The sequence below is a fragment of the Sturnus vulgaris genome, chromosome 1 (assembly GCF_052056855.1).
Source record: "Sturnus vulgaris isolate bStuVul1 chromosome 1, bStuVul1.hap1, whole genome shotgun sequence".
NCBI classification, from domain to species: Eukaryota; Metazoa; Chordata; class Aves; order Passeriformes; family Sturnidae; genus Sturnus; species Sturnus vulgaris.
In genome coordinates this window covers 9,720,524-9,747,948 of record NC_142243.1, presented here as the reverse complement: position 1 = coordinate 9,747,948, position 27,425 = coordinate 9,720,524, and the positions used below count along the sequence as shown (strand labels likewise).

Here is a 27,425-nt window from a genome sequence, read left to right as displayed (position 1 = left end):
CCTGTGGCCATGGCAGTCTGTTCATCCAAAGCTGAAATACCACAAGGAAGGAAATTTGACTACCAAAACACTAAAAAAACTTCAGCCAACACAACAAATAGCACATGGGTTAAACATAATACATACTAGCAGAAATATATGGTCCTACTTCTTAATAGAGACTTGTAATATTTTGTGGAGGGGTTTATATGAAGAGGAGATTGATTTTTAATGGCAATTTTCAAGAATGTACAACATGTCAGAATTGGGACAACATTGAAGGTACCTGTTACAGCTTTGACTATACACACTTTAATGTATGTGCACAAGAATAGAAAATAATGTTCTTATGGAAGGTTTGCATGCTGCCCAGTCATACCAAAATAAGTACCCTTGTCTCCAAAGGACAATTTAAGTCATAGGAAAGCAGGATTTACCTGGAAAATTTGGATGAAAATTTGTTTTCTCTTTTGAGAGGCTTTTTTCCCAAAACTTTAGCTGGCAATTCCTGTATTTCCCCACAGAACCCTAAAAATATGTAAATTACATTAAATGTAAAGCTGGCCAGTAGATTTTTTATTCTCTACAGGGAAGATGTTCTTCTAACGGGTACCAAGACATTTCTTCTGAAGTATTTAATTTCATGAAAATCCAGAAATCCCTTAGAAATCTCAGAAACAGTATTTTTGCAATTCCTGGAAATAGAACTGGCTTTTGAAGAATCTATGAACTGCAAATATTTTAGGTTAAAATGAGATAAACTCTATTGGTTACATCATTCTTTTAAAACTCATTAAGTCTGATGTATACTGCAGAATTTCAAATTTCTGTTTGCTGTCTACAAGTAGTGTTTGTTGACCAGAAATTAAAAGTTTTTACACTGGCGTTCCCTCAGTGTTTCTGAGTAACTGGGGCTGCTTCTTGACCACACTGTAGCCAATGTTTTAATGGTTTTTATTGTTTTTAATGTCACAGGACTGCAGGCAGGCAGGTCCATGCAGGGGGGCTTTGGGCAAGCAGGGTCTGGCAGGTCCTTCCCCCCAAGCCAGGACAGCCCCAGCGCCAGGCAGGTGTCAGTGTCATCAGGTGTCACCTGTGCCAGGTGACATCAGCCTGCAGAGGTGGGTCAGGGCCCTGACAAAGGCAGGGCTGGCACCAGGGTTGAGCCGCAGGGCAGGGCAGGCACAGGCTCTGAGGAGGATGAAGGCAGGTGCAGCCCCAGGTGCATCACAGCCTGTCCCTGCTCCCTGACAGTAGCAGGTGGAAACAGCCTTTTTTTGGGACTGTCTGGTTGCTATTGCCACTCTAGGCAGTTCTGCTTTGCTCCCAGTTTGCGAGCTTGCTGCTTGTGCAGCGCTTCCTTTTGGTTTCTTTGTTATCACTCGTGTGAAAATGCAGAAGGAATGTCAGTCCATATACGTTCATAATTCCCATGTGACCCAAGTTCCACGCTGTGGCACACAGACCTGCAGTCGAGAAATCATTGCCCATAAGAGGTGAGATGGCTCCTGCTCTGCCAAGTTAAGTACAAAACTCAAAACACTGAAAAATAAACCCTAGGCTAGCTGTCGACTTTCTGACTTGTTTTCAAAGCACTCTGTTGTTTTTTCATGTTTTATGCATGCCTAAACTGTTTTAAAAAATGCTAAACCACTCTTGGAAGTGACAATTTTAAAATCCAAATACAAAGTGCCACCTAGTGGTTATATATTTATGAAATGTGTCTATAAACAAAATTTTCCTGCACAAGCCCCAGTGTTTCAGGTTTTTATAGGCGAAGAAGCACACATAGGTAAGTGAACTTGTTGCTCAAAGACTGGATCTCAAAAAGCAAGATGATGAATGGGGTGGCAGTGCTTATGTAAACTGAAGAACATGGGAAACAAAATGTAGTTTATAGTCTGTTTCCTTTTATTATGAACTATCTGTAAATGCATGACAAGAATTAAAGACCAAACATTCAAATAAAGTAAGTGATCTCACTGGAAGCAGCTAACAATATCATCTGCAGTATCCTCTGGACGAACAGGAGGGGATCAGTAGAAGAGACTTTTGAACGAGTCACTGAGATTTTTGGGGAAGTTTGGTTGTTTCCTTGGAGATCCTGTGCATGACACACGAGAGAAATGTATGGTGCAAATGATGAGATTGGAAAGGGATTGTTCTGTGCAGGCTGCAGGAGTGTTCTACCAGACACCACAGAATCAGGGATGAAGAACCTTCCTTGTTTTTGTCTTTGCTAGTTTTATTAACAGTTGTTAATGGCTTAACCCCAGAGATCAGCCCAGCCCTGCACAGACACTCCTCACTCCCCCACCTGTAGGGTCAGGGAGAGAATTGGGAAGGTAAAAGTTGGAAAGTTCTTGCACTGGGATAAGGGCAGCTTAATAGGGAAAGCAAAAACCCACTGTTCAGCACAAATCAAAAACACAGCCCCATATTAGCAACTGTGAAGAAAACCAGCTCTATCCCAGCCAGAATCAGCCCAGTAGTTAAAGAAGAAACTAAATATAGTAGTAGACATGCTGAAAATTTTGAGGAGCTAACATATCTAAGATGGACTGACTTTTTATGTGTACATATCAAACTGAAAGGACAAAAAGACTCAATGCTTGAGAATTTATTGAAGCACAGTGCAAATGTAGAGACTAAATCCAATAATAAAGGGGAAAAAAGATTCACATTAAAGTACATCTGGGTACTTATAATATTTTTTAAATATTATAAATAAAAATTATAGACATTATATGAAATAAACATTGGAGGAATTACAGTTTTGCCTTAAAAGTGAGCTACAGAAAGAAATAGAAAGCTAGCTATAGAAAGTGTAATTTTACTGGTAAAATTGTTACTAGAACTAAAATGTAAAACCTTATTTAAATCTAAAAATATGAATATTTTTTATCTTACTTGATTAATATCCTTCAGAGATAGTAAGAAGCAGGCTTATGTATGATGTGAGAGATGGGTAAAATTTCCAAAAAACTATACTTTAGATAATGATTTTATTTGTGCTGCACTGATGGATAATAGTCCAGAAATCCTAACACTGATTGAATTAATGGCTGGACAGAGAGTTGTAGACAGTGAGTAGAGAGGAGAATACTAAGTTTGATCAAGTTAGATATTCGATGCAGAGAAGCAGAAACATTTAATGTAGCATTACCACACCTTCACTTCCCAACAGAGTGGTCTTTAAGGTACCATGGACTGCTTTGTGGTTGCTGGAAAGAAATAGGCAATCGTTGGGAGCAATTAACCTGGCCTAATTACATGTGTTTTAGGATGAAATCACGTTAATTGTATCCACCTCTGCATAAGGGTATGATTTCCAAAGAGAAAAAGAAGATCCATGAATGCAATATTGTTTAAAGTCTAGTAGTAATTGGAAGAAGAGGGGATTGAGGAAAGGTGTGATTTGGAAGCCCAGAAGGTGAATTGTTGTTTAACAGTTGTAATTCCAGAATTAGTTACACCAGTAATACCATTTCAGCATTCAGACTAGACCAGTCTTCAGATGCCCACTGTAGTCATTCAGTGACTATTAATGCCTCCAGGACATTTCAGCAGATTTCTCAGATGTCCTATACCATTATCAATAAGCCTGTAGGATATACATAAATTGAGGGTTAATATTCTTGGAGTTCTGGTGGCAGCCACTTCAGTTTTCACTCACATGGTTTGTGATGCTTTTGAATGTAGTCTACATGTAGGAAATACGTCTTTGGTGTTACTTCATCCATTTGATTTAAGGACTCTGAAACAGTATCATTCTCTCCTGGGCCATAGATGCCTGTAAAGTCCTAAAATACTGAGGAGAACAAAAAAGAAAAATATGTATTCCCCAGAAACCATTAGTGATTTGTGATGTTTTGAACATCGAAAACTTGTACACTGAGTTCCTTCCAACAAGCTTTGAGATTTGATACAAATTGCGTTGAATAATTTTAGTAGGAATAGGACTTGAACCTCAGTTTTTCTGTATAGTATTCCATGCAATTGAGGCTTGAACAAGATTTTAAAGATTTTTTTTATTATTATTTTTCTGTGGAAAACATAACAATGGAGCTCTGAAGCCCATGCTGTTCAGCTGCTGGTTTGGCAAAACTTTAGCCCAATCAATATACAGCAGCATAGGAAAAAATGTATAAAAGCCTCTGAGCTGTTGGCAGATTACTGTAACAATCCCACCATTTCACAGAGAGTGGATTAAACAAAAGGGAAATTTTGAGAAAGTCATCAGCTTCCATGGGTGTGCATGAACAGCTTCATGACTCATCTCAGCTCTCACTCTTAGTGGAAATGGGGTTGAAATAAAAACGTCTGAGGTCTTACAAGATGATAATTATTCTTGTGTACTCCAGGGCTTGTTTATGCTGGCTCAGGCAGTGCATCAATCAAAGCCAAAAGAGTTTCATTTTGTCACTGTAGTTCTGAGTGCTGGCAGATGAAGAAAACAGTTTCTTTGTCTTCCTGATTACTTTTATGTCATGTTGTTGATGTTGGTTTTGGCTTAAAATCAATTGGGAAGGAAGCATGACCTGAATTGGTTCAGGTAAACATTCTCTTACTTTGTGTAATCCCTGGTGCTGCATCATAGAGATTTGGAGTTGATTTTGACCCAGAACTGCAGCTCAGGAAGCACCTAAGCATGTTGAAATTCCATTTCTAAGGCTATGAAGGTGATCTGCTCAGTGTAAACCTCTGAAGTTGTGACAGATGGCCAAGCCACCATCAGAGATCTCTCAGGGATACTGTTGGTAGTGCCAGGAGAGGCTGATGCAGCATGCAGGGCAGTGGAGGATAAGGAATTACGTTATCTACACACCGAGATAAACTTTGTGAAATGTTCCCTTTAGTAAACCCTTATTTTTGGCATCATCTTTCTGAATGTAGAACAGATGCTGCATTTAGAACTGTACAGTCCTAAGAGGAGTGAAGAAAGTCCCAATCCCCATAGCAAGTGAATCCTCTGGAGAATTGCACTTCTTTGGGAAACTGTATAAAGAGGGCTCTGTGGAATTGATGAACAAATGCAGAATTTTCCCCATAATCCTCCTCTCATCTTCATTTATCATCTCCAAACCTTGTTCTTGGTACCACACAGAGGCTCCCTCCCAGCTATCACACTTGGATGGGTGTTCCCAAAGGAAAGCACGGCCCATGGGAGCACTGTGCCCCTGGCTTTCCTTCGTGCTGCAGCTAGGACACAGCCCTGGGGCAAATCCAGCTGCTGGTCCTGTAACACATTCTTTGGTTCCCTAGTTTACGTGTGCTTTGAAAGTAACTTAAACTTTGAGAGCAGGATGCTGCATATTTTAAGTCAACACAAGCTGTCAAAGTCTAATTGCACTAAAAAGTTTTTATACAAATATAGAACTTCTAAATATTCTTTTTCAAGTTTCGTTTAACTCGTGTAGCTTGATTTTGGGCATGACCTCACCAGTACAGAATAAATTAATAATGAATTGCTAATACTATAAATATTCTGAGGAATAATATGGCTGTGAGCAGTTCCCAGTCCAAGTTTTATGTTCTCTTCTGAAAGGAACAAACTGTCCCTTATACTGCGAATAGTCTTATGGAGATAACACCAGTGGGATAATAGTTTGATTTCTGTCTTTACCATTAATTATAAATTTAAAATTTTAATTTTCTTATCTGAAGACATAAATGCCTAGAATTTTGCATGATTCCTTTTTTTTCTAAAAAGCTTGAACTGTGATGAGTAACATTTCCTTACGTCTTTGTCCTCACAAGGCTTGTGTTGACAAACTTTCATTGCTCTTTGCTTAGCTTAGAAGATTTGCATTATAAACAGACACCTCTAAACACGGTGTGATTGAGCCAAGTGCCTATAGCAGCTGTAGGAAGATTTACACTCATTCACACAATACAGCCTTTGAGCCACATTAAAATGAATATCAACATGTACAAAGCTGTAGCAAGTTACTCTCTAGTTGTAACAAGCATTTACTGCCACTATAAAATATGCCTGTGAAATTTGAAGGCCCCCTCACCTTCCTGAAACCAATATATAGAAGCATTCTTTGTTCAATTGACTGTTATTTAGTTTGAGATATTATTCTGTAAGTCCATGCCTATTGTTCCAAACTCTGCAATCATAATGCATTCCTATCTTATGTGGTACTGAGTCCAATGACCTACTTATATATTTATTTGTGATGTTCAATCTGCTTGATAGAAAATTCCATTTTAACTGTGATTAGGAAATTCTGAAAATGTTGCAGTTCTTAATAATCCATATCGATATCCAATGACATTGTTTTAATGAGACATTTTGAAAACAATGTATTAACTGACCTAAAAATTTGCTGGTTAGTCAGTGGACTCCTATGATTCCTTTAAAGTTTTCATAGAAAATAATCATCTTTGCAGCTTTCTTGAAGGAGTCTAATATTTTTTGAACTGCTTGTCCAAAGCTTTCACCAGGTCTTTATTAGGTAAGCCCAGCTTTCAAGTCTGTTATCTCTGGTTTTGTTTCAGGATGTGTTGGAGTTTGGGATAACATCACCTGTTGGCGTCCTGCGAAGATTGGAGAGACTGTCACTGTCCCTTGTCCAAAAGTATTTAGCCTTTTTTCTGGCAAACCAGGTATTTTATTTTAAGATGTGTTTTTACTGGCTTCTCTCTGCTATTCTGTAACATAATGTGCTGAAAATTGTTTATTTGGGGGTTTTAATTTTCTTTATAGATTAAAAATTCTTGTCAGAACTGTTCAGGATATACCATGAAAAGACCAAATTATCATCTTTGTGTTCTGTTTGGTGTTCTTTCACTTAGATACTAAATACATTTTCTGATACAGTGACACTCACTAAAACTGCTGTCATTGCTTGCTCTTTTTTGACCTATTTTGTTAATTATTAAGGCAGCTGAGCCTGACTGACATCTCTAACAGTTGCCAGCAGGTCACATGTAGGTTGTTCCTTCTGTGTCTCAGGAGGGGAGCTCTGCCTTGCCATCATGAGAATAAAGAGCCCACATTAACAGATAATACCTAAAAATTACTGCTATTGCAATTTAAGGTAGTTATTATGAAACCTTTTATTCTGCTTTTTAATGGAACTAGAAAAGAGCTAATCAATGTCTCAGACTTCTGAAACAATGAGCTGGTTTAAGTCTCCCACCTTCTGCACCATCTTGTCAATACATCATATTTTGCCCTGTGGCATGTAAGTGGGGTTTGGAAAATAGATGATGAGCACAGAGTATTTCACATGTATCTGAAAATGCTGCAGGAAAAATCTTATCCCCATTTCTCAGGTGGGAAGCCATTGTCGTGAAGAGCTGGTGAAAGATGAAAAACTTAACATGGTTATGTAACTCTTTTGGGGGGGACGGGGGGGTGGTGTCTCTGTAGAGAGATTTAACAATATTAATTTTAACTTAAAGGTTAAGTTGTGGTATGACTAAAATACCTTTAGACTCAAAACGGTTGAATAAATCTTGTTCCAGTAAAAAATAGATAAGTAAAACAATCTACAGATGAGCAAAGGTTTTCATTCCTGGAACTGGTGAATCTTGATTAGTTTATCACAAATAGTCTAAACAATTTGTAAAGGGGAAAGTATGTGTAATCGTTGCTAAATGTTGTGAAATCTATAAAAGTTTTCAAATTACTCGAACAAAGATAATAAATTGTTGTCATGAGACAAAGCAAACAAATATCAAAAATTCAAAATCTGAATTAAATCATGCTGCTTCTGTCTATTTGCCAAAAGCATGGGCATGTACACTGTCTCTGGAGTTTATTTCATAAACTTTAGTTATATTACAACAACTTTTTAATTTTACTATAAAACAGCTGCAATAAATACTGAAGTCTGAAACCTTCACAGTGCATTACAACCCTATCTCACTTCACCATGGTGTCAGCAAGACTGAAAGATTACTTCATTTTATAGTTTGCTACCATTTACCCAGATCCAGCTTTTTTCCGTAGCCACCTGTTTACTTCCTGCTTGTGTAACTAACAGGATTGATTTTTAGAGGTTCCTGTTCAATTAAGAGTGTCTTTTAAACCTGGTCTTTCTATCATTTCAGAAAAGGAAGACAACAAACATTTTGCATGGTTGATTCAATTAAGAGCTAACTAAGCGTCTTGGTATTTTCATAAGTTGATTATGCTCAGGAATATGTAATTTATTTAATTCATGCACAGCACATTACAAATTAACTTCATTCTTATAGCGGAAAATTATGAACAAACCTTCAAACGAGAAATTAGCTCTTTTTATTTAGCCAGACTTGTGAGATGTATGTTTTAGCTTTTGGTGTTTAAGAGGAGTTAAAATTCTACTAAAAGATGGTCTAGACTACCTTATTTTTATGCAAATATTCCAAACCAGAAGTCGGCTTTTAAATACCATCAATTCCTTAAAGGATTTCCCAATTTAAATTGTGAATTTTAAAAAGTAGTTGTCTTCTCATCTTTAGAACTTTTGGAGTGCTGGCTCTAAATTTTTTCTGTGGTGCTCTATGTTATAGTTTAAGCATCCCACATGATTAATTCTGTATTGTATTTAGTAACTTTTGATTAAAATAATTTTTACTGTAAAAGCAATCCTACTATCCTATAATGTTTTTCCTGAATTGTACAAGTTTATGAGTGTCAGGATGTTATTCTGTAAAGTTTTTATTCAAATGTATGTGTCAAGTTATGGGTTTTAAATAAGGTTGCCATCTGAAATATTTAATTGCATGAAAAGATGGTGTAGAAATAAACATTGCCTTTCTAGAACATTGCCCAACTCTCTTTAGGTTAGAAGGTATTGAAGTATTTGAAGTAGAAAATAGCTCAGCATCTTGAGTACATTGAGTTTTTTCTTGCAAAACTGGCTTTGACGCAATTTGTGGTTCTGTTAACACATTCCTCTGCTCTGCCTAGTCAGAGAATCTTGATGTACTTTTAAAGTGAAGACTCTTCACAGTGTATAAATAGGTTACATTTTCTTTTAAAAATGTCATTTCCATGCCAAACAGCAAAAGTGGTCCCGTTGTTTGAGGAGACTGTGGGTTTAGGTCAAGACTTTTTTATTAGCTGGAAAGATTTGGTTGTTGGCTGGTGAACCATTTATGGGATATTTACAACTTTGCACTGAAGACTTTATACAAAGAAGAAATTCCAGTAACGAATCAACAAAGTAAAGATCACAAAAGCTTTAGTTTGGAGCATATACATAAACAAGGTTGGTTATTCTTGACCAACACTGATCTATGACACATACATTTATTTTTCTGTGGTGAAAACCAGGTATCTTAAGTCAATTATAGACCAGTGGTAAACTCCAGACCAAAGGAATCTATTATTATAGATTTCATGTATCATAGATATACAAATTGCTCTAAGAAATGTGAGGGGAAGTTGACTATGAAGTAACATTGTAAGAGTAAGTTATAATAAATGTGATGACTATTCTTTAGTCTGACATCAGGCTTTTCTGTTTTCCTCTTTTGAAGTTGTTCCATGTTGCAAGAAAATTAATTCATTTTAATTAGATTGAGAAGTAGAATAATAGGTTGCCCCCATCTCATCTATGTGACTTTGTCTCTGGAAAGACTCAACTTTTTCTGTACAAACAGAAGCTTTCTGTAATTATAAAATGTTTGAAACTCCTTTCCAGCCATACTTTCACACGTCCTGTACATTCTCTGTACTACATCATTTCAGTATTGGTTCAAAGAGTGAAATTCAGCATGCATCTTTATTCCTCATTCTTCAGATTATGACATAATTTGGCCCTTAAACTTCATTACCAAACTTACCAACATTTGCTGTGGCAGTAAGTCATCACCTTAATGTCTAAGAGCTTTTGTAACTCTTCAGTAGATCCCTTGGTATTGGCTTCTCAGAAGGCTTAAGTAGGAGGTTAGAACAACTCTCACTGAAATGACTTTTCTTTCAAATTGCTTTGCCTACAAATCGCCCCTTTACAGAGTGAAGTTATGGCTCCCTTCTGAGTATTTGAAATAAAACAGCAGAACAGTTTAGGCTTTTGCAGATGTGTAACAGAACTGGCTGTTATACCAAAGGAAAAGCCAGGTTTGCTTCTGCTTTTCTGTAATGCAAAGGCAACTCCAAGCAAGAGTAAAAGCCAAAGTAATATGAATGAAAAGCACATGAAAGGAAAGGGCTGGGTTGAGTCCTAGGAAATAAAGGAAAAAGAGCTAGGTTGTGACCAGCTAATGAAATAGATTGTTTAAGAAGTCATTGATGAGGAGAGTTTTGAATCTTTCTGATTTAAACTCTCTAATTTTGCTTTACAGGAAACATTAGCAAAAATTGTACGAGTAATGGATGGTCAGATATATTTCCTGACATCTTAAGTACTTGTGGATATAATGACTATGAAGACGATTATAAGGTAGGAAAAAGACTTTTCTATTCATTTAGATGATGGTGTTCAGTACAGCTATCAGATATATTCTGCTTCTAAATAAATCCCATTTTAGTCAGACTGAATTAAAACGAGATTTAATGAAAATCTGTAGCATTTTTTCATAACATTGGTTGCAATATGCTTGCATTGCAGTTGTCTAATGAGATAAAATCAGGAATATGGAACCCAGTGAGTGTTTGAAACTCAAGGCTATAAACAGCTGGTAATTGCAGTAAAGCATCTGTATATCTAACATTGCAGTGCTACTCAGCTGCTGCACCATATGTTTTGCTTTGTGTTATTTCTAGAAGTTTGTTATTTCAAAGGAATATTTTTAAAAAGTTATCTCAAATCCTAACACTAATAATTTGTTCCAATCTGTTAATATTACATGCACCACTTGATTGAGGCTATGCATTAAAGTTACAAGTAAAATATAATTGTTTTAGATCATTGGAGTTATTGGCAGATTTATGTTGGACTTGAAATTGTGCTAGCAGTTGTAAGGTATTCAGAAAGTATCCTAAATGCACTATGCATGGAAAACTGAATTTGTTCACTTTGCAGATACTAACTTTTTGTTGAGGGAAGGGTTTTTGCCATCATGTTTTATGTATTTTCTGTCTGTTTTTCTGCTGAGGCTCACAGAGCAAGAGTTTGTTTACAAGGATGAGTCATAGTGTCAGTAAAAGTCTCGTTACCCAAAACAGATTAAGTCTTCTCATGAACAAAGATACTTGGCCAGTTGGTTTTTTTCCCTGGGTTTTAGTATGTGTGGAATAGCTGTAGCAGATCTGCTCTGTCTGGCTTGCAGAGATGCATTGGTATTCCAGCTAAGGCAGGAAGATTTGGGCTTTTTTTTTCTGTCTTTAAAAGCCCAATCATTACTGTAGTTGAAAATAGAGAAAACTGAGAGAGTATATTGTTTTCCCAACTTTTCTGAAGACAGATTCTAAAACATCTGTGTCATCTGACAGCTTGGGAACACACATGTATTGCTGCTAAAACAGCCACTTTAAATATTATCACTCAATCCAGGAACTGTCATGTGGTGTGAAAATGGGTCAAAACATAAAAATTCAAATTAACAAACTATAATATTTCAATAATGAGAAACAGCTAGAAGATGAACTAGCATAAAAGAAAAGCAGTTCTTGTTTGACATATTCATTAGTAATTTGAAGGAGGTGAATGAAATGCGAATTGAATATACTTGCAGGAATTAACCTAGACAACTTGAATTTGGATATGGCAGCAACATTTTCAAAAGTCTTGAAAAAAGCAAATAATAAGAGTGTGAGGGTGAAAATCAAAAGAGGGATGTGGAAAGCAGGTAACAGTGGAGATAATATAATATGTATATAAATCATAGAGACAGTAGAAAAATGCAAGCATCATGCAGCAGTGAGATTTCAGGAGGCATTTGAGATTCCACACCAGCTACTTGTTTACATAGAAGATGTTTTCTTGAATTCGGATCGTAGTGCTCAATGGTTGCCCCTCAAACCAAAATCTTTACTCAGCGTAAATCAGTACAGTTATTTTTCTTTTTAAAAAAATCTAATATTTCAAATATGAGAGCTAAAAATAAAGTCCTAATATTTGTATATGGAGTATTCTGGGCATAAAAATGTCATGCAACAACATGCTCTGCAGTATGGGGTATAAAGTATATGAGGTTGTCCTCAAAGTAACATTAAGTAATATTTTAGGGAAAGTGGAAAAATAGTTTTGATACAGTGAGTCCTAAGTTTTCTTCTTTATCTTTTCATTTGAAGACGATGTTAGAGAAATAGGTAGAACCAGTCTTTGGTGTAATTTTGGTGCCTGCATCTTCACTTGTGAATGAAATTCCATTATAGATCCATTTAAGTATTTGTTCCTATGGGGTTTTTTTCTGTCTTTTAAGATACAGACTTCTTAATGCCAAGGGGGCTTATTTCTATGCATATTCTACATATTGTATATATATGCATACTCACGGGCATATATCTCTCTGCAGATGTGAATTTGTCTTGGTCAGCTTTGACTAGCTTTTAATATTCTAGAGAAGGTTTAAATGATAAAGATCTGTGAACAAATACTGAATAATTTGTTAACAGGTTCCAAATTGCTATGCTTAAAAATGCACTGAAGTGAGGAAGCTTATTAAAAAATAGAATAAATATGTCACCTCTTATTTCCTTTCTGAAAGATCTTGCACGCTTCCACAGCTTGTATTGATTTTATGTTCAAATTAAAATTCTCCATTTTTATTCCATGTTAATGATTAGCAGGTTCTACAAAAAGTAAAAATTTGCTTAACATTTTGAAATTAACTGTAAGTGCCTGATACAAGACCCTTGGTTTATTCTATGTAAGATCTTAGTGTTCTTTACTGCTCTTGCCATTATTTATGGGGGATCAGTTTGATAAACATGAGTGTTTCAGCAGGGATGGAGTTAATTTTCTTTCTAGTAGCTGGTACAGGGCTATATTTTGATTTTAGTGTGAGAATAATGTTGCCAACGCACTGGTGTTTCAGCTGTTGCTAAGTAGTGCTTACCCTAAGTCAAGGATTTTCAGTTTCCCATGCTCTGCCAGCAAGCCTGTGCACAGGGAACTGGGAGAGAGCATGGCCAGAAGTGATTCCAACTGGCCAGAGGGATATTCCCCACTACAGAATGTCATGTCCAGTGTAAACTGGGAGGAGCTGTCAGCTGGGAGCTGTCAGCTGCTGCTCAGGAACAGGCTGGGCATCAGTCAGGGGCTACTGAGCAATGGAGTTGGGCATCACTTGCCCTCTTATCCCAACCCAGGCTTTACCTTCTTCCCAGTTCTTCTCCCCACCCCATGGCAGGGGAGGAGGGAGGGAGTGGCTGTGTGATGTTTTGTTGCCACTAGGGTTAAAGCATGACAATGATAATGTCTGAACAACATATTTGTATGTTGTTTTGGCATGGAAGTGTAGATCTAAACCTTTATTATATACTTCCAGACCTTTTTCTGTAAGTAAAACAGTTAATGCTAACCTTCAAGATCAAGTTTTAGCTTCATCTTTGGTATTCAGATAAGTATCTTCTCTTTTTCCTCTTTTATATTTCTGTGGAGCTCATGGCAATACAACATGCAAACAGCAAAAAAAGCAATGATTTGACCATGTTAGAAACACACATCAGAATGTGTTAACCAAACTCAAGCTTCACTGCAGTCTTTCCTTGGCATACTTTGACATCTTCTATCTAGATTGAACAAGCTGGAGATATGCCCTAGCTGTTGTCAGAAGTTATAAACTCTGTGTCAGCATTATTAATATACAGCAAGATGTCTGCTGAATGTAAAGCATTGAAATGTGTCCACTTTATTTAAAATAATGACTAGTTAATATAGCTTTGTCTGATCTTAGTGTGAATTGGTCCAGGATTTACTAGGTCACACAAAAGCCCCACTAAGTACAAGGTACAGGCTGTGATTTGAATGTGTAGTGTCATACGAAGGGGAATTCATGGAGAGAAAGATCCTGAGGGCTGTTAAGTGTGGTGATACTGCTGCAGCTTGTGCCTTTAGAAGAAACCTCATCCATGGAAGAAGCATCCCCCATTTGGCCAGATTCCTGGAGTGTTCACATCACCCTGGATGAAGCAGCAGGAACACCACGCCAGACAAGTGGAGTTGAGGCAGTGAGGGCAGAGTGGCACAAGTGTAAATGTGGTGTTTGCACTATTTAATTAGTGGCTTGTCTTTATTTTCGATTGTTTTTACTTAGAGTCGGGATTAAAAACATGAAGGAGACAAATTTTCTCATGTTCGGGCTTGGTTGTTTATTAAATCTTATCTAAATTACAGAGAGTTTTGCAACACTTCTAGCCACCAGCCAAAAGCCAGCAAAATGGAGGTGAATTTAGTTAGTTACAAGGTTCTTTTAAGCTAAACAGTTCAATAGAGAAATAACACATATTATTTATACTTTTGATCCAATAACTAAACTGCTGTGACCCTCAGTGCAGCACAAACTGTCCAACCAGAAAATACTGCCTGAAATCATGAAGAAGGAAGCAGAAGACAGAAAGGAGACACCACCCAAAATTGTCCATCTTGTGCCATACCTATTACTGTATTCTAAAAACCTGAAATTTAAACCCCTTCACCATATGAAATCACACACTTCTATTTACACACCCGTGATTTTAACTCCATCACTCAAATTTGGAAGCCTTCTCCAAGGCCACAGGTCAAAAGCAATGTTCTCCTGGGTGTCCGTGCCAGAACGCACAGAAAACTCAAAAATCCCAGATTTCTGGGTTCCAACACAAGCAGTGCTTGGCTGTAGCTGCCTTTGGAAAATGCCTTCAGATGCATTGCTGCTCTCTGTGGAGTGCAGCATTGCTCTGCATTAATGGATGTTTTCTAGTGAGTCTAAATTTATTCCTTGCTTCTCACCAAAATCTGACACAAGGCAGACATCTAGTAATGTGTTTTATTGTGCCTGTAAGTCATGCTAAATTTATTTATGTTAATGCTGCATTTTTCAATAATATTTTTCCATGAAGTGTGATTCAGAAACCAGTATTCCTTAAAATAAGTGCAAAATCTTCCTTTGACTTCAAGTTTTGACTAGGACAGAATATTAGCTGATATTCTCTCTTGTAGAGCACAGAGGGAATTTGCCTTAATTGCAGCATATTCAATAAACTGCTAAATTCCAGTACACTGTGAGTGTTCACGTTCACAGATACATCTGCTGATACATGTTTACACAGGAAAATGTGGAAGTTTGTGCATTTACAAAGTTATCATCTCTCCCACTATGGTTAGGGAACTTTGAATAAGACATTCTGACTGATATAATTAAAATTAATGATGCCACTATTACTAAGAGATACTTATGGCAATGCTAATCTCATCTTTTTTTTTTGGGTGGTGTTTAGGCTCAAAGTGAATTGAAGGAAAAATGTCAGAAAAAGGATATCATTAATTACTCGTATAAAGATTATTAAATACCAAGAGGAATACCAATTTTATTACATCTTATTAGTAAATTCTATTCTTCTCTACATACATAAATTAAAAATGTGTAGAAGAGTCCTGTAAGAGAAAATTAAATTTTCCACATCATGTAATCCGTCTCTTTATCTCAGTTTCTATTTATTCTTGTATAAGGACAAGATTCAAAAATGGCTACTGCCTTGTTGAACTTAATTTTGCAGAAGGAAAGAACTAGGATTCCTTACTCCATTTCTATCTGCATTTGCTCATTTCAGTGTTTCTAAAGCACTGAACTCATTTGCTAGGCCCAGTTCTTATTTTACATTGTACAGTTTAAGATTTTCTGATATGTTCTTCAAGTATAAATATTCAAATATTATGAAGTATTCAAATATTATGAAGTATTCAAATATTGACACATGGATCATGAAAATTTAAGATCAGAAATTGTAATACAGTTGTAATTAATTATACCTGTAAAGAGGAAACTCTTACTGCAGTATTACAGGATTATATTAGCCCACAGAATAAACAAAATGAAGAGTCAGTTGGGAAAATAATGGTCATATATTCCTTAGCAATGATAAATTATATTTCTGAGTAAATGAATAAAAACTTGAGGGCTTTTCTTTTACATGAAGGGAAAATCAACAGCAAAACTCCTTTGGACAAAGAATCAAGCCCTTAATTTTCTCCAGTGTTTTCTCCTCCATCACTGAGGAACCTTCTCACCCCTAGAGGTCCTTCCAGACCAAGGCTGAGCTTCAGAGACCTGCAGGGTGACTGCTTTGCCTCGGAACTGTCTCTGCTCTTCTGAGCTATTTTGTAAATAAACAGGAGAATTCTGTCTCCTGAACTTAGTAAAAATAACATGAAACTAAATTTAAAGGAAACATTGGCAGAAACAGGTGTCTTTTCGAAGAAAACAAAACACAAGTGTGCCTAAAAATAGATTTTACAAAACATTTATTGAAGTTAAGACAAATTAGGCAAATTTGTACTAATCCAACTTCATTTTATGTGTGGGGTTTTATGCCCTTTAAAACATGGTAACATTAAGTAGTCACAAAAGAAGAGGAAACATTTTAGTATCAGCTCTTTAGAAAAGATTTACACTTCCTGTAACCATTTCCATGATTTTTTTCTGAAAATCGTAAGCCACTGGTATTTTTCTGTGCCTAACAACATATTGACTTTGGTTTGGTGGTTGCAATTTTAATATTTTCCTCAGAAGTTTAAAAATAAATAGCTGGATTTCAGTTTTTGAATCTGCATTGTTCAAATAATCCTGTGAATATTTTGCAGAGGCCAGCTGTTCTTACTATGTTGCAAAAGTACTGATTTTGTCAGACCTGCAGAAAAGTTTATGTCATTTCAGCTTCATAATGGTATTTCTATTTCATATATATGACTTGAATCAGTTTTTCCTTTGAAAAGAGCTGCACAATCTGAAGGGGTTTTGATATTTCTTCTGTGTTAAAATATTTTGAAAATATAATTTCTGAAATTCTCTTTTGGTCAATCCATGCCTTTGTTGCAGTCATTTTATTCCTGCCAATCTTGCACATTTATATTTTAAGTTTAGAGGTTAAAACTAAATGTTGCTCGAGACCTGAGTATTACAGTTCACACAGAGTAGTAAGAAATAAATAAGATATCCCATTTTGCATAAAAGACTGGGTTTTTTTGTGCTATCAGATTTGGTATTGCTTTGCCTGTTTTTCTTGCACAATACAATGCAAACAGTTTGTTTCTAAAGGGCATTAGCTGAAATACAGATGAGTAACAAATATTTAATAGCTGTGACTAAGTCAATATTAGTCTAATGAATTTCCTGGTTTTCAATTGCCACAGCACAATGTGGAATTTAATTGTTTGTCTTTATGGATTTTTTTTGTGTATATTTAACTGACATATAATTTGAAAACGCCATTTTCTTTTTTTTTTTTTTTTTGTTGAGTCTTTAGGAGTTATAGAGGTCTTACAGGCAAATTAAGACACATCTGTTTTATGTTCACACAGGGGATGTAAGGAGCAGTATGATTGCATCATCTTTGGTGATGAATCTGATAAACAGCTTCATGCTAATCATCTAAAGCATTCTAATCATCTAAATTCTTTTGGAAAATCAAAACACATGAATTTGAACAATTGTAATTTTTTTATATAATGGATTGAAATGGGTTAGTGTTTACTTACCTTTGCAACAGTTTGAGAAGCAGGGTTAATTTTTCATCAGTAGAAAATTTTGTATCATCTAGAATTTCTGTCCATTATAAAACTAAATCACTAAAATGTTTGAGAAAAAGGAAAAGATGTTCTTTTCTACCATTCCAAGTGCAGAATGCGGGATAATTATTATCATATGATAAAATAATTTCAACTGTGTAATTATTTCTAATTTTCTTGTGCTTATCTTGAACAAAATGACCATGGTCATTATTAACGTAATGTCCAAGCACTCTTGGCTGATTAACTTCAGTCCTGACATACTTCCATGCAGTTATTTCACATTCATCTTTGGCAAAGGAATGGCCAGCAGAGAGACTCAGTCCTGCTGCTACCAACAGCTGTTTGCTGGGCTGAAAGTACACGGGGTTCTTCTTTTGATTTCAGTCAGACTATTTGTTGTAGGGGTCATGTGTGTGTACAGAATGCCAGAAACATTACATGAACTAGTGTGTTTTTTCTGGCAGAAGACAACCTTTTCTGTTCTCCCTAGCAGGGTGAGGTGACAGAGCCACTTCATGTGCAGCAGCCTGACAGTTTCTGTTGAGTTCAGAGTACATGGCCAGAGGAAAAATTCAAGGCACTGTTACAACAGTGTGGTGGACAAGTGATGCTTTGTTAGTAAGCTCATGCAGGGTTTCCACCTTTTTTTCCTTCATTTAGGAATTCTGAAATCAAATAGGTCCAATTTCAAGGCTCTCAATCATGGAGTTTTCCTGAAATCAAATCCGGACAGAATTTTCAAACTGGTGTGGAATGATGAAAAGTTAAACCAGTCCAGCTTTCTTACTGGGCATGTCTCAATCATCCCAATGCAGTTTGAAGAGCTACTTTCTTTATACCAAAGTACAAGAGACCGTCTATTCTGCAATCTAATGGTTGAAATATATAACAACATAACAGTTGCTATGAATGCACTTAAGATCCATGGCAGTTGCTTCCCAAATTTTTCCACTTCAACTATATCTACAACAGTGCAGTTGCAAGAGTCTTCATTTTATTCCACATTTCATTTTGCCTTTTCCATATCTCTATAACATTTGCAAAGGGAATGTTCAGCTAATTTCATCATGAATTGAGATTACTAAAATAACCTCCTTACGTGGCCTTTTGAACGCTATAAAAATAAATATGCCAAGTGATTTGAGATTCCTTTGGCTATGTGAGTTTACTTAAAAGTGTTGCTTCCCTGCTACTTTTTACAAGCATCATTTGAGAAGGCAAATGATAACCATGTGCAGTAAATATTGAAATCCTGTCTCTTATATGTAGCATGTTCTGCGTTGCTTTTTAAATCTTTAATTTCATAATGTGATAAAAAAACTTTGCTGTTTTAATATTTTATCTAGCTTGAGTGGAAACTAATGTCAGTCTAATGACTTTGTTGTAGGCATAAATGGAGAAGCAGTTTAATTCTGAAAATATATTTAGCCCTATTTTTCTTGAAGTTTTTATTCAGAATAGGACTTAATGTAGTGTGTAGCTGGTGAGTTTACAGATAAATGCAGTTAATCAGCAGACTGCATTTTAGCCTTCTCCTCTGTTGAAAAATTTCCTTTTCAAGTTTTAGCAAGTAACTTTACTAAAGAAAGGGTTGTTTGGGTGACCTTTAATAAAGTATTTGAACATTTTGAATAGGAGATTAATGAGATTTAAATGTGTCTTTAAAATTAAATTCATGTATAACTGCATTACAAAGTACTCTAGAGCAGAAGGACTGAGAGAAATTATCTCTTTTAGAGATAATCCTTTCTTTCAAACTGACTTGCTCTTACCAGTTTGATTGTGTTCATGGAAATTGATGAATCTGATACTTTATTTGACCTCATTGACATGGTATAATCAACTGGAATGGTACCAGATTGTGTGTCTAAGTTTTGAGTTCCTGAGGCTAAATTTTCTACTGAAGTCAATTGTCTTGAGATGTTGCCTTGCAAAATGTGTTGGAATAGAGATATAACATTCTCATCATGTACTGTAGAGCAAAGAATGAAAATCATGCTATAGCTTTCAGAGCTATTTAATGGACAATTACATCATTTCACAGACAATTTGACATATCAGTAAGTAGTTTCTGCATATACATTTTTCTGTGCAGGTCAACTTCTATGTGAGGGTGAAAGCAATTTATACCCTTGGACACAGCGTATCTCTGATTGCTCTTACAACAGGAAGTATAATTCTTTGCCTTTTCAGGTATGTGTTTTTCATGGGTAAATATTAACAATGATAAGACATCTTTAACTGTTGTCTGATTGCTCAGCTATTTAGACATTAATTGAGTTTACACTCTTCACAGTTAAACAGCTGACAGTAATGTAATGCTGACTAGATTTTTGCTAGCACCGACCATAGTAACAATTTTCAAAGCATTTTACAAATTTACTGGTATTTCAGCCCATGTAAGAAAGAATAGTAATTTAGGAATGATTACATAAAGCATTTTCTATTTGGTTATTTAAGTAGATACCTGAATTGCTCTTGAGAATTGTTTGGATGCTGATCTCACCACTGGACGAGAGTGCAGCCATATTTTGTGGAAGATTCTGAGTGGTTTCACTAATTTGTCCAACTGGGGCTGTAAATCACAGAATCACCAAATCACTGAATCACCAAGGTTGAAAGAGACCTTCAAGATCATCTCCTCCCACCATCAACCCAGCACTGCCATAATCACCCCTAAACCACGTCCCCAAGTGCTGCATCCAAACACCTTTTGAACACTTCCAAAGACAGCTGACTCCACTACCTCCCTGGGCAGCTCATTCCAATGCCTGACCACCCTTTCAGTGAAAATTTTTTGTCTGAACAAAATGCAACTAAAGGCCATTTCCTCTCATCCCTTCACTTGAATCATGGCAGAAGGGACCAGCTCCCATCTTGCTACCCCCTCCTTTCAGGTGGTTCTAGAGAGCAATGAGGTCCCCCTGAGCCTCCTCCAGACAAAACAACCCCAGTTCCTTCAGCTGCTCTGCACAAGATATTTTCTAGACCCTTCACCAGCTTCATTGCCCTTGTCTGGACACCTGCAGCACCACAATGTCCTTTTTGAAATGAGGGGCCCAGAACTGAACATGAGGTACAAGCCTCACTGGTTCCAAACACTGTAGTAAAGGTACGGATAATTGTGCTGAGTCTGGTTTTTGTTAGGCACTGTCAGGAAAGGCAGTACTGCCTGCTGATCTTGCCTAATTTCTGTGACTTTTCTTAGACTGAAGGCAATCTTCAACTAGTAAAATAACTTTAGAAATGGTCTTATCAGTATCACAGTTTTTCTCAACCTCTACACCTTCATGCCTTTGTGTATCACTTCCACTTGTCTAACAGGAAATCTTGAAGGGACTGTATTTTAAGGGAAAAGCCCTCAACTTCATAGCTTGCTTCCCTTAAGTACTCATTCAGTTACATGGAATATTTAATCTGTTATTTGTTTGTAAGGCTTTCACATGTCTTCCAGACTAAAGAAGAGAAGTTTTACATTCATTGGATAGAAAGGGTAGGTGATCAAATGTTCTGAATGTAGTTTTAATTGCTCCTGCATACACCAACATCATAGGATCAAAAGTCACCATGTAGCAAATTACAGGAGTTAAACAAAAGAATGAAACCAGAAAATAATAGGTGAGAGCACATTTGAAATAGATCCAGGATAATCAAAGTTGAATTTGCAAGAAAAACACTGGAATGAGTGCATACAGAGAAGGATATAATAACCTATGTTTATTGTCAGCTTATGTTAAAATGTGAGAGAAATACCACTGGGATCTTTTAGTCTGTGATACTGAACAGAAGTAAGAGATGAAAGAAAACAGCAAGGCAGTGCTGACAAAATGACAGAGAAGGAGAGGGTATGCTCTTACTCAAGGTTCATATTGCTAAGAAATGTCCACAGAGTAATAGAAGTCTGTTCAACGTTTTCAGCATCATAATCTAAAATGCCTGTTTTTAAATCTCTTTTTAGAAAACTTCATTGTACTCGGAACTACATCCATCTGAACCTGTTCCTCTCTTTCATTCTAAGAGCAATCTCTGTTTTAGTCAAGGATGATATTCTCTATTCCAGCTCCAACACAGCTCACTGTCCAGAGGATCAAACTTCTTGGGTAATAAACCTCATTTGCTACCTGGTGTAACACTATTTTGTCACTGAATTTTCCTGCCTGATCCTTTTAAATATTTAGGAGTACCAAGATTTCAGCGTAGACAATTCTGAAGAGAATATAATGACTAGGAGAATGATGTGTTAGATGTATACAGATAAAGAAGGCTGCAGCACGAGTAGGAGACCTTAATATTGTTTGTATGTCCATGAAGGACAACTTTTCATCTGCCAAGACAAATCATAACCAGATACAGCTCAGAATAAATATGGCCACTGCATTAATCAGCTGGGAGAGCTGAAGACAAACAGAAGTGCCATCAGCTGGGAGTGATTAAAGGCAGCTGCTCTAGAAGTGTTCCAGCAGCTTTATCAGGGGTGCAGGAATTGGACAGGTATCAGTGGAGGGAGGGAAGTAACTCAGGAAATTAAATATTTGCAGGAGCTGTCTTCATTAACTCCTCTGTACTTCTGGGCTATGACAGAAGTGTTATCATCTGCATTCTTGGCAAGCTAATATGTTTACTGCATTTTCATGCACAGGGTTTAAAAGAATCTCAAGCCTAGCTTAAGTTAAAAGACTGACCTCTGTATGATATGTCCCATTCTCTGCCTTGTTGTTTCAGTCAAAAGTCCCTTCTAATTTTAATTAACTACAGTTTAAACTTGTGAGGAAAAAATGGAAGAAGATATTTTTGTCTTGATGAAGGCATATTGTCCCAAAACATGAAGTTCTTAGCAGTGACTACTAAACTGTGTATAGAAATGAATAATCTGGGATATTTCTAATGGGAAAAACAGGAACTGAGTTAGTAGACCTCAATTAGGCAAAGTAGATGGTAGACAGATTGCCAGGGGTAATCAGAAGTTCTTAGGTCCTTGAAAGACTGTTCAGTGGACTCTCAAAATACTATTTGGTTTCTGCAATTTAATTTATTGTCCACTAATTCTTGGCTACAAAACCTTATCTTTTCCTATTTAAACATGCCAGAATTTGTGGACTGCTGCCTAATTTCTGTTGCATTGTATGTGGGATGATCTGGCACCAGCCTGACGAGGCTGTTCTGTCTTGCATTGGCTTGGTGCTGCTTTTCACACGTAAAAACACGTGAGGTTTGCTCCTTTAGTCATGTGTGTGTGATGTTCCACAGTTCTGCTGCACTCACAGAGGTCCATGAGGCTCTGTAAGTAGGCACTAGCTCTGGATTACACGAAGAATTAATTTGGGCTAACTTTACTGATAGATACCTTCAGCATCTGCAAATATAGCCAATACAGGATTGCCTGCAGGAGGAAGGGAAAATACTTTAATGCAGGTTCTGGTATGTAAATTGAGAATGTAATATAAGGGAATATTGGAATTTAAAAAGGATTACAAAATTTTCACTGCTGATCTGATTGTAAGGAGCCCTAAGCATAAAAGCAAATTTCAACTTGCTTGAAAATTTCAACTTCTAACAAATTTTGAAATGCTTAATTTTATCCATCTTACATTTTCTGGCCCATTGCTGATCTGCAGTGGATATCTCCAAGTCCAGACGTAAGATTAGTCTTACCAAAGTTAGCTAGCTTTCAAACTTTGGTTGTAGGCAGCTAAAATCAGGTGAAATGAATTCAAGCCTTGGGACTCTTCCTTAGTTTTCTGTCTATGCATGTACACAGGCATGAATATTACTGAGGTATCTGAGACATCATAGGGGGCTGATTAATACAAAGAAGTATCCCTGGGGAGGTCTGTGCCCTTTTGGCTTAGCAGCTGGTGACTGCATCTCACTTCTGAATAAACACCTATGTTCAGACACAGCAATCAATCTCTGTGACTAAGTTACCTGCTTAGCTATCTGGTGTATTTGGGATTTTAACAGAAAAATACAGGTATGAAGGGTATTTAAAATGGAGAAGTGAGTAAAGCTGGCAGAAACTAGAGATTTTACTTGGTCCAGTTTGTTTAGTCTGTTACGTTCACCATATCATCACATTTCTCAGCACATTCTCAGTCCATATGAGCATTTTCATATTCAATTCTCACATCCCAGATTCCTGCTGGGAAGTACCAAAGTAGCAGCAGCCAGCACCGTGGAACATCAGCAACACAGACATCTGAAAATTAATTCTGAAGAGCAGCACATAGACTATAAGTATCATTTTTTGGTACATGTCTGTGTTTTGTTAACTAAGAAAGTCTAAAACATTTTCTAAAGAGAAAACATTATTTTTAAAAGTCCAGCCAACTTTTTCTTCTCAGTCTACTTAGTCATGACATAAAGTTATATTTTTTACTCAGTTTCACATTTAGCTTTGAGAAAACAATAAAGTAGTTCCTTTGTTAATTTTTACTGTGTTAGGAAGCCATGTGAGGTTTTAATACATTTATTGGACTCCTAGTAGATGATAATTTAATTTTATAGTCATTCATTAACAAACTGTTGCAAAAGTGTGGATTTATTGATAACCACCATATTTTTCTGTATTTATCCTGTGAAGTTTTAAAATTTTCTGAGTGAATTTGCAAAGAGAACCGTCTAAAAAATTTTTAATAATTCACTTGCTTTTAATATATACAGTAACATTTACAATGTCACAGTTTGCTTGACTGAAGATAAAAATTTCTGCTGGACCTGGTTTGTTGATACTACAAAGACAGCTAAGATTTTTGGCTGTAGTAATAAAAATAAAATAGCATCTTTCCTGTGACAAATTTGATCCTTCTCATATTTCAGGTGGGCTGCAAGGCAATTCTGGTGTTTTTCCAGTATGGTGTTATGGCAAACTTTTACTGGCTCTTAGTAGAAGGACTTTACCTCCACATCCTCCTTGTGCTAATATTCTCCCCCAACAGACACTTCACGATCTACCTGCTGATAGGATGGGGTAAGAGCTTACACGTCTTGCAGTAATGTTCTTTTTCCTCTGTGTGTGTGTTGGTCAGGTTCAGTGTCTCTGGTGGTGACTCCTCAGAGTCACAGGTTGCCCAGCTCAGCTCCAGCACAGGTTACAGCTGCTGTAGCACAGGAAAAAGCAGGCACAAAACTGCTGGAGCATCACTGCTGGCTTGATCCCTGGCACAGCTTTCACCCGGGCCATCTGCACCACACCCAGGGATTACTCTGGTGCAAGGACTGCCACTGCAAAATACATGATTCAAGTGTCCTAATTTGTGAGGAAAATTGAAGTTTAGCTGCACAGCCATCAGCTACACTATGCAATTTTGCTTTTTGAAAAGCACAATAATACTGTCCATCTGGTTTTAAATACATATATTCCTTTCATTTACAGACAATGCGATGATATTTATATGGAACACTTTAATGCTTCCAGTAATAGATGGTCATAAAACATTTGGGTGTTGCTGGGAAATGGGAATAAACCAGTGTGTGGACAAGGTTCCTTATGAAATGATTTATACTACTATTTTATATTGCAGTCCTTGGAGGTGCATTGGGAATGCATAACTTGTATCTATTTCCCTGTAAGTCACTCTGACACCTTGCAAAAAACCTAAGAAAGGCATTTTTGTGTATTAGTAATTATGGCTGCACTTTTATGAGAAATAAACTCACTTCCCTGCAGTCTTTGTTTGTAATACATTGCTGAAGTAAACATGTAATAATGTAGCTCATCATGTGGGTCTCTCCTTCCATTCACTGAACAGTTTACTATATGCTGTGTATTTGGGGAATAATTGCTTACTAGCGGGCTGAAGTTTTTTGGGGTGGTTTTTTTGGGTTTTTTTGTTGGTTTTTTTTTGTGGACTTGTATTTCTGTGATCATTCTCTAAACCCCTTGGCATTTTTCAGGAATTCCTACGATATTCATTATTACGTGGACAGTGACAAGGATCATTCTAGAGGACACTGGGTGAGTTGTGTAGGAAAGAAAGCTTAAAGCCCCCCCATGCCTCTACAATCCTTGCCTTGGATATGGTGTTGCTCACACAAAGCTGGTTTGCTGCTCTAGAAGGGACGAGCACAGAACTGAAATTTCAGAGATGGCAATAAAAGGACAGGGGTTTGGGAGCTCTTCAGCTGTGGGTTATGCTTGATGTTTATTTGAAAACCTCAGAGAGCAGGAGAGAGCAGAGACAGATTATGACTGCTGATACTCCTTGGTATCCACATCTTGAGCTTGGGAAATGTTTAAAACAGCCGTGGGGTCCTTGGGTGCTGCAATGTGCAGGAAGGTGCTGGGCATTCTAATTTCATAACTAGCAACTCAGAAGATTGAAGTGCAGATGACTTTGGGTACACATAAATCAGATTCCCAAAAGTGATGTGAGAGTATGTCAGATGCATGAAGGTAAAGCTAAGGCCAACTAGAGCTAAGCCTGGCTCCTGGCATGCGAAGGGGAACTGAGACATGAATTTTGTAGGAAGATCAGGCTTGATCCTGCTGCTCCCAAGGAATGGAACAACACTCCTAACTAGTGAACAAACAGTTTGCACAGTCCTGCTTTGTCCAACTAACTATTATTTTTCATTTTATTCTGTAATTAAACTGAAAAATCATGTCCTACGTAATTTCAAGGCTTTCTTTGCAAGACCTCTAACATGTAAACCAAAGGCAAACTTCTTTTTCCTTTGTCATTAGGATTACATAGGAAGTCTGAAGAGTAATTAATCTTTAATCTGACTAACCTTTCAGAGCATTTAAAGTATTTGGATCAAAAGTCCTGAGCCCAGAGTGAAAATTAAATATTCAGTTTTTCTGACAGAGCTTCAAGTTCAGTCTCACATTTTCACAAACAAGTTCCAGCATCTATAACCTAAATATCCCACAAGAAACTACCTAATTTCAATTGCACCTGCCGGTTGCTTTAGATCTTCCTGCTACTCAGAGGTCAGCATTGAGTGCAGACTGAGAAGTGTCCTTACACAAAGTGAAACTAAGCTTGGTTCCCACAAAGGTTAACATCCTCCATGATGTCTAATGGTACAGCCCAGTGTGCTTGATGTTTGAGCTGATTTTATAGAATTATAGAATGGATTGGGTTGGGATGGACCTTGAAGACCAATTGGTTCCCACCCTCTGTGCCATGGGCAGTGATGCCACACTGAGGTTACTCAGAGCCCCATCCAGTCTGGCCTTGAGCACTTCCAGGGATGGGGCATCCACATTTTCTCTGGGCAGCCTGGGCCAGGGTCTCCCCACCCTTGGAGTGAATGCACTGGTGAGGCTGTACCTGGAATCCTGTGTCCAGTTCTGGGCCACTCACTACAAGAAGGACATTGAGGGGCTGGAGCATGTCCAGAGAAGAGCAGCAAAGCTGGTGAAGGGTCTGAAGCACAAGTCATGAGGAGCAGCTGAGGGAACTGGGGTTGTATAACCTGGGGAAAAGGAGGCTCAGGGGAGACCTTATCACTCCTACAGCTGCCTGCACAGAGGTTGTAGCCAGGTGGGGTTGGTCTCTTTTCCCCGGCAGCCAGTGACAGGACGAGAGGAAATGGCCTCAAGCTGTGCCAGGGGAGGTTCAGTTTGGACATCAGGAAGAATTTCTTCACTGAAGGGGTTGTAAAGCTTTCCTGGAGGTGTTCCAGAAATGACTGGACGTGGCTCTCAGTGCCATGGTCTAGTGCAGCTTGGTCAAAGGTTGGACTCAATGATCTCAGAGGTCTTTTCCAACTTAAATGATTCTGTGACTTTATGAGTAAAGAATTCCTTCCTAACGCCTAAATCTCTCCTCTTTCATTTTTAAACCATTCTCCCTTGTCCTATCACTACGTGCCCTGGCAAAATGTCATTTTCTCTCTCTA

The 27,425-nt window shown here is 37.3% G+C and overlaps 1 protein-coding gene across 2 annotated transcripts in view; it reads left to right on the top strand.

The window, feature by feature from the left end:
- The window catches only part of VIPR2 (vasoactive intestinal peptide receptor 2), a 49,147-nt gene that overhangs the window by 8,015 nt on the left and 13,707 nt on the right, over positions 1-27,425 (top strand). For both annotated transcript variants that reach the window (XR_015801277.1, XM_014872242.2), the window contains exons 3-8: positions 6,487-6,594; positions 10,270-10,367; positions 19,675-19,772; positions 21,538-21,679; positions 24,396-24,546; positions 25,473-25,533. Coding sequence is in view for 1 of the 2 variants with exons in the window: in XM_014872242.2 (XP_014727728.1) it covers positions 6,487-6,594; positions 10,270-10,367; positions 19,675-19,772; positions 21,538-21,679; positions 24,396-24,546; positions 25,473-25,533 (658 nt within the window). In the remaining variant the exon portion in view is untranslated. The remainder of the gene's footprint in view (positions 1-6,486; positions 6,595-10,269; positions 10,368-19,674; positions 19,773-21,537; positions 21,680-24,395; positions 24,547-25,472; positions 25,534-27,425) is intronic.